This window comes from Mauremys mutica, chromosome 2 (genome assembly GCF_020497125.1).
Source record: "Mauremys mutica isolate MM-2020 ecotype Southern chromosome 2, ASM2049712v1, whole genome shotgun sequence".
NCBI lineage: Eukaryota > Metazoa > Chordata > Testudines > Geoemydidae > Mauremys > Mauremys mutica.
Window position 1 is genome coordinate 248,962,265 of NC_059073.1, and position 12,676 is coordinate 248,974,940.

General features: G+C 44.4%; 1 protein-coding gene across 1 annotated transcript in view; it reads right to left on the reverse strand.

Annotated features, from left to right (window-relative positions):
• Window positions 1-12,676, reverse strand: part of LOC123363804 (probable acyl-CoA dehydrogenase 6) — a 153,468-nt gene that overhangs the window by 44,794 nt on the left and 95,998 nt on the right. Inside the window, exon 3 of the mRNA XM_045005208.1 lies at window positions 202-331. Within this exon, the coding sequence (XP_044861143.1) occupies window positions 202-331 (130 nt within the window). The remainder of the gene's footprint in view (window positions 1-201; window positions 332-12,676) is intronic.

Below are 12,676 nucleotides of genomic sequence, written 5' to 3' on the forward strand. Positions count from 1 at the left end.
AATGCAAAATCATATTCTCTTGCTATCCTAAATTATTTAAAGGTGAGGATAAAGAGGAGCTGCCCTTGATTTTTGGGAACAATTCAAAATGGTAAATTTGGTCAACAATGTTTTTCTTGGTGCTAAATACATTATATTATTTCCTAACAAATTTGAAGTTGAAGAGAAGAGTGGGAATTGAGGATTTCTTTTGAAAGTTACCTTGTTAGAGCTGGTGTAGCCATGTCAGTTTGCACTCCAATAGCCATAGGAACCCCTCCACAGCGGATATTTCCCAGTTCCTCTGCCACTGCAATGCTATAGGAGAAGTCCAAGCCCATGCCGCCATACTCTAATAAGGAGAAAACAGCGATCATATTAACATTCTTTGTTATGAGAAAAGAAAACCTATTTAATTACAATCGTCTACAAGCTGGGGCTAGTATACAGTTTCCAAATATTTAACAATGATCAACTTTTATTCCAGCATAGTGCTGCTACAGCTATTTAAAAATGAGTTTAAAATTACAATTTCCATATCATTCCATACATATTCCATATTCAGGACATAGTAAGATCTCAAAAACTAAGCAGAACCAGGCCATGACAATTGCCGGATGGAAAACTGAGGGATTGTAGAAAATGGTAATTTAGTAGGTGATGCTATTCCCTCTGAGTTAGCACTGAGCCTATACCCAAGAACAATGTCAGGAAGAAGTGTGCTGCTGTATATGCATATGTGTCCTAACTATTTATGGTCATTAAAGTACTTTTCACTAGAACAGAGGCAATGACCCTGGTGTCTTGGACAAATTCCAGTATGGGTCTTTGTACCTCCTTACATTTCATACTACAGTTTCAATTGAAGAGGATATTATTCTTCATCTCTTCCCCAAGTTATACAGTGTTGCCTAATACTAATACATACTGTGTATTGCACCCAAGAAGGAGCTGAGTTTCCATGGGGCGGAGGGGATGATTCCTGTACTTATAATAATTCATCTTGCATAAATTACATTATTATGATGATTTGGCTGAATAGTTTGATTAGGTGGCATTTTACTACTTTAATTAACTCATTGGAAACTCACCCAACAGAGGAAATTTAAAACAAACGGGGATGGAAAAATATCCTGTGGCTCAGCCACCTGTGTTCTGTTTGTTCTATTACCATGAGCAGCTATGCTTGTTGACATCACACATTTGCTATCTGACCTTACTCTTAAACCGAACTTCCGTGAAGTTTGCATTATAACACCGATAGCCAAATTAAAAAACAACACAGCTCATATAAACCTATCACTTTGTACACTATTATCTGTTTCCTAAACTCACAGGGAGTGCCTTTGTGCATCCCCTTTTTGCAGAAGGAGAGGAAGCCACAAATTCAAAAGGCAAAGTTTGGGCTTTAGTTTTGTGTGGTGCACCTGTATAATATAGCCTGACTGCACAGGATTTTCAGTATAGTGAAATTACTCTATTTCAAAACTTAGTTCAGCAAACACCATGAAAAAGTCCATACTTTGTTTTTAATTAAAAAAATCAAAAAAACCTCCCAAAGACAGTGGAATTGACAATCACATGGGGATGTCTACAACAGAATATGTTAATGTTACAACAGCCCTAGCAATGAAGAGACCAGCTGGCAAAGGTTAAAGACAAAAAAATATTTCATGGCTAGCAATATATTAATTGGCTACCCAAAAATTGTTTTGATAGGCTTCCATGCCTGAGATTTTTTTTACAACTCAATAATAACATTTCAGATTTAGAAAGTAGGCTAGTCAATGCATCACTTTCCCAGAGCAATGAATAGTGTAGACTATATCACCACACTCCCCCGGGGAAATAAAGAGAAAAAGAATCGCACGTGACAGATGCCAGGCAGATGCCAGTCATGCAATATTATTGTAGCTGTGTCAGCCAGGATATTACAGGGACAAGGTGGGTGAGGTAATATCTTTTATTGGACCAACTTCTGTTGGTGAGAGACAAGCTTTCAAACTTACACAGACCTTCTTCAGATCTGGGAAACTCAGTCAGAGGGTATGGCTACACTTGCAGCTGTACAGCGCTGGGAGTTAAAGCTGTCTTTGTACAGCTGTGTAGGGAAAGCGCTGCAGTGTGGCCACACTGACAGCTACCAGCGCTGAACTGTGGCCACATTTGCAGCGGTGCTGGGAGTGGTGCATTATGGGCAGCTATCCCACAGAGCACCTCTTCCCATTCTGGCGCTGTGGGTTGTGGGAAGGGGGCGGAGGGTGCGGGTCATTATGGTTCCTGTCCCAATGCCCCGTGATGCATCGCTTCACATCCCAGCAATCCCTGTGTTTCTGTCCACATTTGGCGCCATCTTTCCATGGTTTCTGTGCAGCACGCGGTCTGCGGGAAATGGAGCCCGAACTGCTGAGGAGTATGCTGACGAGTCTCGCCAGCACATCACGTTTGGCAGTTGAGCTATTCCTTAAGATCCAAAGTGATGAGGAGTCCGACGATGATAGCGAGTCGCGTAATGCGTACGACACGAAATTGCTTGTGGCATTCACGGACATGCTCAGCACCGTGGAACGCCGCTTTTGGGCTCGGGAAACAAGCACTGAGTGGTGGGATCACATCGTCATGCAAGTCTGGGATGACGAGCAGTGGCTGCAGAACTTTCGGATGAGAAAAGCCACTTTCATGGGACTGTGTGAGGAGCTCGCTCCCACCCTGAGGCACTAGGACACGCGATTGAGAGCTGCCCTGACAGTGGAGAAGCGGGTGGCTATTGCAATCTGGAAGCTGGCAACTCCAGACAGCTACCGATCGGTCGCGAACCAGTTTGGAGTGGGAAAGTCGACCGTTGGAATCGTGTTGATGCAAATTTGCAGGGCCATTAATCGCATCCTGCTAAGAAGAACCGTGACTCTGGGGAACGTGCAGGACATTGTGGATGGCTTTGCACAAATGGGTTTCCCTAACTGTGGAGGGGTGATAGATGGGACGCATATTCCTATTCTGGCACCACCCCACCTAGCATCCGAGTACGTTAATCGGAAGGGGTATTTCTCTATGGTTCTCCAGGCGCTTGTGGATCACCGTGGACGTTTCATTGACATTAACGCATGCTGGCCCGGAAAGGTGCATGATGCACGCATCTTTCGGAACACTGGCCTCTTCAGGAAGCTGCAGGCCGGGGCTTTTTTCCCAGAGCGGAAGATCACAGTAGTGGACGTCAAAATGCCCATTGTGATCCTTAGAGACCCCGCTTACCCGTTAATGCCGTGGATCATGAAACCGTACACAGGGAGCCTTGACAGCAGCAAGAAACGGTTCAACTACAGGCTGAGCCGGTGCCAAATGACTGTGGAGTATGCTTTGGGCCGTTTAAAGGGCCACTGGCGATCTCCGTAAGGGAAGCTGGACTTGGGGGAAAACAGCATCCCCGCAGTTATATCCGCGTGCTGTATCCTCCATAATATTTGTGAAGGGAAGGGTGAAAGATTCAGTCAGGCATGGACCTCCGAGGTTCAACGCCTGGAGGCTGAATTTGCACAGCCAGAGAGCAGGGCTACTAGAGAGGCCCAGCACAGGGCTGCAAGGATTAGGGATGCCTTGAGGGAGGAATTTGAGGCTGAAAACCAACAGTAATATTTGGTGCCTTGCAAGGGAGTGAAGTGCAGTGGTTACAATGTTAGTGGGAATCTGTGTTTGCTAAGCTGATTTGCAGTGCCTGTTTCTTTCCTGGGCTAAGGTATCTTTAACTTTATGCAATAATAAAGACTGTTTTCAAAGCCAAAAATTCATTTATTGAAAAGAAAATTACTTTATTGAAAGAAACACAACTTTTTTGGAATCTGAAAGGGCAAGGGTGTGGAGTGGGTAACTGTACAATCACAGATTTGCATATGTCCTGTCTGGAGTGCTGTGCAATGACTGCTGCACTTCAGGATGGCTACACTGCATGGTGATGGGGGTTGAGTGCACAGGGTAAGGGTCGTAGTTCTCAGGGCTGGTTGGTGAACATACAGGTGTTGGAGGCAGCTGGTGGTGGTAAGAACCCAGATGTTGGGGAAGGGGGGTTGGAGCTGACATGGGGGCACAAGGGAAAGAGCTTTGGGACAAGGGGTGCAGGGGGGGGCGGGGGCGGTAGTGCTCCGCCTGCATGGCTACGAGTGCCTGGATAGAGTCCGCTTGGCGCGCCAGGATGCTTATCAGCCGCTCCGTGCTTTGCTTCCTGGGCGCTGCGTTTTCCTTGCGGATCCTGCTTTCCCTCTCCCTCCACTCCTGCGTTTTTTGATTCTCTGTGAGATTGGTGCATCACTTCTTGCAGCATCTCGTCTTTGCTTTTCCATGGTCTCTTCCTGAGGTTTTGCAGTCTCTCAGCCGGTGATAAGACGGACAGCCGAGATCTCAAGGTTGCATCTGCAAAGGCAAAATGCAACACTTAACAAAGGCTGCATTGTTTATACCAGACAGAGTAATTCCCCCGCACTTAAGGAGGGCACATACAGTCTTCACAATAGCATAATTTTCCCATCCCAAAGAGAGCGCACATAACCCACGGGAGCCCCGAAATGGTGAGTAAGGGGGACTGACCTCTGGGTTTCTGTGCGTTGGGGAGAGCCAACAGCTGCAGGGGGCACCTTCACTGAACACTATCCCAACATTTTCCACAGCAGTTTATCCTGGAAGATATCTCGCTGCTGCGGGTCACCTGGGAAAGGGGGAATGATTGTTTCAGGGCTGTACTGTCCTCTGGGTTTCTGTGCGTTGGGGAGAGCCAACAGCTGCAGGAGGCACCTACACTGAACACTATCCCAACATTTTCCACAGGAGTTTATCTTGGAAGATATCTCGCTGCAGCGGGTCACCTGGGAAGCACGGGAGGGTCTTCTACTGCAATACGGATTCCACCCTGGCCCCTATGCAGCTTGCCTATGTGCAGCAATGGTCTCCCCACCCCTTGCGGCACAGTGGTGCGGACATGTTAGCCTGACTGGGACAAGGACCACACTGGCTCTCCCAATAAACCTGAACAAGCGCATTGCCCACGCTCTGGATGAGACTTTTGAAGAGATTACTGAGGCCGATTACCGCGACATGATAGACCACATCAATGCGCTATTCCGCATCTAGGCATGCATGCATGCAGCCCTAACCCTCCCTCCTCTCCCGAAAAATTTCCATCATGAAAATAAAAGTTGCTTACCGGGAACCCGCTCCTCTGTTTGTCCTCCACCAAGTACCGGCTGCTGCGACTGGCTACCTTCCTCCTGGCTTGAGAAGAGCTCCTGGCTGCATGCCTCCTGGGACTCCGCGGTGTCTCCCCCGACCCCAATACCCTCACTCTCGCTTTCCTCCTCCTTCTCCTCCTCTTCCTCCCCCCGCTCTGAAGTGTCCATGGTGGTCCTTGGAGTGGAGGTGGGGTCACCCCCAAGTATCGCGTCCAGCTCTTTGTAGAAACGGCAGGTCGTGGGGGCAGCACCGGAGCGGCGGTTTCCCTCGCAGGCTTTGCAGTAGGCACTCCATAGCTCCTTCACTTTAACCCTGCACTGCAGCGCGTCCCGGTCATGGCCCCTTTCCATCATGGCCCTTGATAACTGCCCAAAGGTATCGTAATTCCTACGGCTGGAGCACAGCTGGGACTGCACAGCTTCCTCCCCCCCCCCCAAACACTGATGAGGTCCAGCAACTCACTATTGCTCCATGCTGGGGCTCGTTTGGCGCGTGGAGGCATGGTCACCTGGAAAGAGTCACTGATTGCACTCCACACCTGGCTGAGCAAACAGGAAGGAGATTTTTCAAATTCCCGGGGAATTTAAAGGGCGGGTCTGACGGTTGGTCACCTGAGGCCAGGGCAGTAGAGTTCGAACTGATGAGCAGAGTGGCTAGAACAGGCATTCTGGGATACTGCCGAATACTTCTGGAGGCCAATAACAGCGCTTTTGGTGGCTACACTGGCGGGGCAGCGCTGCATCAGCAGCGCTATAGTCTTTATTCCTCTTGCAGAAGTGAAGTACAACCAGCGCTGTAGCCAGGGAGATACAGTGCTGTATGTGCCTTGCCAGTGTGGACGGTGAGTGAGTTGCAGCGCTGTAAAGCCACCACCAGCGCTGCAACTCTCAAGTGTAGCCAAGCCCAGAGTGTCCCAGCTAAATACAAGATGGAACAGATTGTTTAGCATAGTTAACACATATTTCAAGAGACCATTCAAGGTGAAAGTGGCCTATTAACACTCCTCCAGGCATAGGGAGGAAAGGAAGGGGTGGAAGCAGCTGCGGGGGGGCAGGGAGGGAAGGGAGAGAGGGCTGTTAGTAGGTTATAGATTATTGTAATAAAAATAAATCCAGGTGTCTCTATTCAGTCCATGTGTCTAGCAAAATTATGAATTTAAGATCTTAGGCTCATCTTTTGAAAGTGTTGTGAAGGTTTTCTTTGAGGATGAGGACTGAAACGTCAGATATACAGTGATCGCTTTGTGCGTGAACACTTTTCACAAAGCGATCACTCTGTATCTGGGAGCTTAAATTCATAACACTAAAAATCATGAATGGAATAGAGATGCTGGAGTTTTGGCTTATTATGGAATAGCCTTTTAGGTGGGATGGTGAAAATACCCAACTAAGATGCATGAGTAACTATCTTTACATGTCATATAATTGGTCTCATATATTTATAGAGCTTTGAAATCTCTCACATTTACCAATTCTCATAACAAATGAGATTATGTGGAATCACTCCTCATATTTGGTACCCCTTGTAACTCAATATGAAAACATGTAAACTCATTTCTCATGACTCTAGAAACCCAAAAGAAAAATGAGATGATTTCCCCACCCCCCCGAACTTGGATCTGAGAGAATTAAAAATTTTATTAAAGTTCATGTTTAAAATTAAATATACACAAGTTAAGAGGGAAGGTACTGTATATCTGGGGCCCAGCTTGAGTTATGAGGGATTACAGGTATCAGTTACAAGGATCACGAGATACATACATATCACATAACCAGCATAGACCCAGATTGGGGTGCGGGGATTTTTAAAGCGTCAATGGATAAGTAGGCTTGGGTAAGCCACCCATGGAATGTATAAAGAGTCCAAGTCAGTATCAGTGTCGGGAATAAGTACATGGGTGGGGTGCGTCCCTTGGTTCGTCAGGGAAGGAAGTGGGTTATTTCCCTGGTCGGTAGTCTTGATTACTCAACGTGGTACTGACAGTGTCCCGTGATGTGTTCCGTATAGATGTCTCTGGACTACCTGATGGTGTCGGACACCATGAGCAGATATGTCTCATGAGCCGGGCATAGCGTCGCCCAACTCCACACACTCTCAGTACCGGCTCGTTGTCGGGGTCCCACGAGCCCAGGGCTCCCACGATCAGGGCATGTATCTGGACCTCGTAGCCCTGAGCTCTCAGGCGCCAAGAAGATAACTGAATTAACTGGCAGTTTTCACCAGAACATATCATTTTAAATCAACAGATGCAAAGCTGAAATGTTTAAGCCTTAGTCACCTGTCATAAAGATAGTTCAGAATAACAATTCTAGGATTACAAAAGGCCTTGTGGTTACATAGCTGTTGGTGTTCATTACTAAACTAGTGCATAAATCTCATCATAATTCTCTTCCTGTTTCTTTAACATAAAAAACACAGACAGTTTAAGAGTATTCAACTGCCTTTTCTTCTTGACATATTTAAGATCCCATTACATTCTGAGATGATCAAAGTTAAACAACACAGTTAATACCCCACCTTCTCTTAATTTGTCCATGTTGGTCATTTGTTTCTTCCTGATAATAGCAGAAATGCCTCATCACACAGAGTGGAAACACCCTATTAGAGTCCAACTCAGCTATATCTGGATATACAGGTATGTTGCTCAACGAATACATCTGAATCAGTCCACAAAAATGTTAAAGAAAACCAGATGTAAAGCTCTCTACTACGGAGCGGAACGAATTATACTTTTAATAACCATCTGTGGGCTGGGGCTACAAAATAAGAGCCATATACAACTCTCAATTCACAATGGATGATTTTGCAAAGACCAAGAGCACCTTGTTTATGTGGTAACTAAACTTTATTAATAAAGTTTCAACATGACTTAGAAGGGAAAAATTAATGCAGGGCACTTTTAGAGCCTCTGCTATTTCTGCACTTTGTTTGACCATTGTTATGTGCACCTGGGGTCACTGCAAATTAGGTATGCCTAAATTATTAGATATTTGGATTTATAATATTGTTAGGCTTAAGAGTTAACTCACTGAGATTAATGTAGTAATTTAAATCTCCCAGAATTGTTTCAGGGTAAGACAGTGCTGTACTGGGAAATATTTTGAACGTTTTCTTCACAATTGCAAGGAGTAGAAAATGTCCCTTTTGAAAAAAATAAAAAATTAAAGCTTCCACTCTGCAGAATCTGTCTTGGAACAGATAAATGCATCAAGCGGGCTGATCAGGCCCACAGGCCATGTGTCTGACATTCCCATAATGAGTTCAAAAGATATCAAGGTCAAACAAGCTAGAGTCACATATTTAAAGACATCACTTGCAAACAGCTACTTTAATCATCCTCCCATTCCCAGTAACCTCCCTTACATTTTTATTAAGATTTTTATATTTTTAAACATACACAACACGACGTGACCAAATGCCACATATATGTGAGCAATCACAACTGTATAAATCCTCAAGCCTAACAGAACTTCAGAGTTCCCTGATGGTAAAATACTTTGCAGAGTTCTGTCCCATAACCCATATGGTGGGGAATGAAAAGCTCCACATTACAAATAATGTAAAATGTGCACATGACAACAAGAGAAACAGCCTGGGAGGAGATTCAGCAAACTTTCAAAGCCCCAATATTGCAAATGGTCTTATGAACCACCAGCTGTATCAACTCCAAATGAGAGAAAACTGAAACTTGATCCACACCCATCAATATATTTCCGACTAATCCCTATAGTATGCATGTTAATGAAAACCTCCTGAATCCAGAGTCCTCATCCTCTTTGTGCTTTTCATCAACTTGTGTTTTTGTTGTGGTTGGGGGTTGGTTGGATTTTTTTGTTTGTTTTTTTATTAGCCATAAATAATACAGAAGCTTAGATTTAATGTCCTGGAGGTTTCAGTACCAGAGAATGTGATCTCAGTTATTAAGAATAATAAAACAAAATTAAAATCCAATTAAACTCTATGGCAGGGAGAGAAAAAAGAAGGAAGAAGAAATCAAGAAGTTTATGAGCCTGATACCGCACAGTTCCAAGTCCCTCCCGCAGTGGTGAGCAGCCTCAGCTCTCATTGTGATGCAAAGCCAGTTCTAATGAGGCTTCCAACCCAATTCTGCGGCTAACAGAAACGTCAAATCCATATCCTAGCTTTCATGTGCTTTTCAATGCAGACCTCCAGACTAAAAGTCTGTCAATCAGTAATTACTGCAGTATCTCATGAGGAGCATAAAATGCATTGTTGTGATTTGTTTTCACATATTTGTTCAGACTTCAATTACCATTTTTCCACTGAATTCTCTGTTGGGGACAAGTTTAGTTAGCAGGGGAGATTGCTGCCCTCCAACCAAGAGGCTACCACTCTTCTGACAAACAGGCACATATTGCAGCAACAGCCTTTGACCAGGGAGGTAAGACACCCAATCCATGGACATCATTCTGACTCAGCCACCAGGGTCAGCACCAAAGCAACACCAGAATAAACACCCTTCCCTACAGGCTGAATATGTCTTTAGTCACAAACTCAGTGCCTGCCAGACCTCATAGAAGACATGAACTCTGCCTCCCATGGTAGAAAAGAACACAGCCAGCTCAGCTACTCTGCTACATTTTAATTATTTCCAAAAGATTAAACACACACAGAATTCTAAATGTGTCAGAAATACAAAGAATGCAGCATATTAATATGGGGGCTTGGCACAATCTGATTTTTTATAATTTCAGCAGATAATATCCATGTTTATTTCTGAGTTTTTTTATTTTTATTGATTTATATTTTCATTGTGGGAAATTAGGAAAGAGTTAGACAACAGGGGTTCAGACAATAATTATCTAATGACAGTAGACATTGAGATTCAAAAAGCTAAAACTTTATAACCATTAAAACACAAATTATCAACACCACATGTCAAAATTTATAAAATAAATATCTTTAAATCAAATACTATTAATTTCTCAAGCAGCATTTTTCTTACTTTGCTTATTGGAAATTTTTTATTATTATTGATGAAAATATTTTTTCGTGGGTTTGTGTGTGCATGGAGAAATCTATGTTTAATGATATTTACTGATAAAAATCTAATCTGTCCGAGCCTATCAATAATGCAGTGCTGGTAATATACTAACCCCTTTCCCCTGATCCCCCTCCCCCCACACACACATGCGCATGCACACACAAATTATGGGTTACTAGCAGCTGAAAGCTAGTGCTGTATGGGTGTGGCCATTGGGCTAAGTACTTCATCATCCATACAGTCTCCCTCATGCAACCAATGAAACTGATGCACATAAAGTACCTCTGATTTCACAATGCTTTAGGACTCTTGGCATGGCATAGATACAAACTTTGCTGTCCCAGGGGTATAATTTGTAAAGGCAAAGTGGCTGAGAACTTGAGGGGAGGGATACCTCAGTGGTTTGAGCATTGGCCTGCTAAACGCAGGGTTGTGAGTTCAATCCTTGAGGGGGCCACTTAGGGATCTGAGGCAAAATCAGTACCTGGTCCTGCTAGTGAAGGCAGGAGGCTGGACTCAATGACCTTTCAGGGTCTCTTCCAGTTTTATGAGATAATATAATATATGGAGATATACCTATTTATTTCACTTAAAAATTGAAAAGCAACAGACCACAAAACCCAGGGATGACTGAACCTGGTGGTATTTTGAACAAAAAGAGCTCACAACCATGCTTGTAGCTGTGTCCATCACTTCACACTGACTCAACAGACATTGTAGGCTTCAGAATGACACACAAACAAATGACAATCCTGGAATCTTATTATATAGATGATACTTTGTTTTATATTTACTAGAAAACAAGTTTGCATAAGAGCAGCAGGATAATCAACATCCAAAAAGCTCCAGCCTCCATTCTGGCTCCCATGTACTTATAGGGGATCATTGGAAACCACTGTTCAAAGGTCTGGTGAGAGATTTCACTGCTCAGCAGATGAAACTCATATCTACCTGTCCTTCTCAAAAGCTCTTTTAGTCCACTCCATGATGGTGAATTATAATTATCTATTGGAGATCCAGAGTTGTTTGACACAGAAAGGGGACTTGTTTCCAATTAACTCAAGCTATCTCTACAACAAGGCTAGATTTTCTAGAGTAAACTCCACTGCAGGAGGTTTACCATTAACAAGGATCATAGAGATATCTTGCCTCCCAAGGTATCCCTGGCAGAGCACTTTGGCCCCATAGTGCCATTATGGCACTGCATTAAGTAAGGTGCAGTGTTAAGTCGCAACACTCCAACTCTGAACCACTAGAGAATGCTCCTGCAGATGGCCTCCCAGGACCCTGGCCCAGTATTTGCAACCTGTGCAACATAAGGTGACCATATCATCCTAAAAGATCTTAGTCACAAGCTAGGTGAGCACATCATTCTTACTATTACAGTGACTGGGGCAAAAGCCAAATCAATAGAGAGATCTCTGTAAACTAATGCACCAGCTATAGATTCCGCCACTCAGTGATTTCCCTACACCCCCCCTGAATTTTCCCAACACCCCCCCCAGTTTTGTGAAGTAGTTACATACCAAACCTGACGGCTGAACTTTGCGACTTTGTCCTCACCCACAACTATTTCACATTTGGGGACAATATATACCTTCACGTCAGCAGCACTGCTATGGGTACCCGCATGGCTCACAGTATGCCAACATTTTTATGGCTGGCTTAGAACAACGCTTCCTTAGCTCTCGTCCCCTAATGCCCCTACTCTACACTGATGACATCTTCTTTCATCTGGACCCATGGAAAAGAAACCCTTGAGGAATTCCACCATGATTTCAACAATTTCCATCCCACCATCAACCTCAGCCTAGACCAATCCACACAAGCGATCCATATCAGCACAGTAGTGTCAAGGAAAAGTGATGGTCACATAAACACCACCCTATACCGGAAACTTACTGACCGCTATACTTACCTACATGCCTCCAGCTTCCATCCAGGACACACCACACGATCCATTGTCTACAGCCAAGCTCTAAGATACTACCGCATTTGCTCCAATCCCTCAGACAGAGACAAACACCTACAAGATCTCTATCAAGCATTCTTAAAACTACAATACCCACCTGCTGAAGTGAAAAAACAGATTGACAGAGCCAGAAGAGCACCCAGAAGTCACTTACTACAAGACAGGCCCAACATAGAAAATAACAGAACGCCACTAGCCATTATCTTCAGTCCCCAACTAAAACCTCTCCAGCGCATCATCAAAGATCTACAACCTATCCTGAAAGATGACCCCTCACTCTCACAGATCTTGGGAGACAGACTTGTCCTTGCTTACAGACAGCCCCCGCAACCTGAAGCAAATACTCACCAGCAACCACACACCACAGAACAAAAACACTAACCCAGGAACTTATCCTTGCAACAAAGCCCGATGCCAACTCTGTCCACATATCTATTCAAGGGAGTCCATCATAAGACCTAATCACATCAGCCACGCCATCAGGGGCTCGTTCACCTGCACAT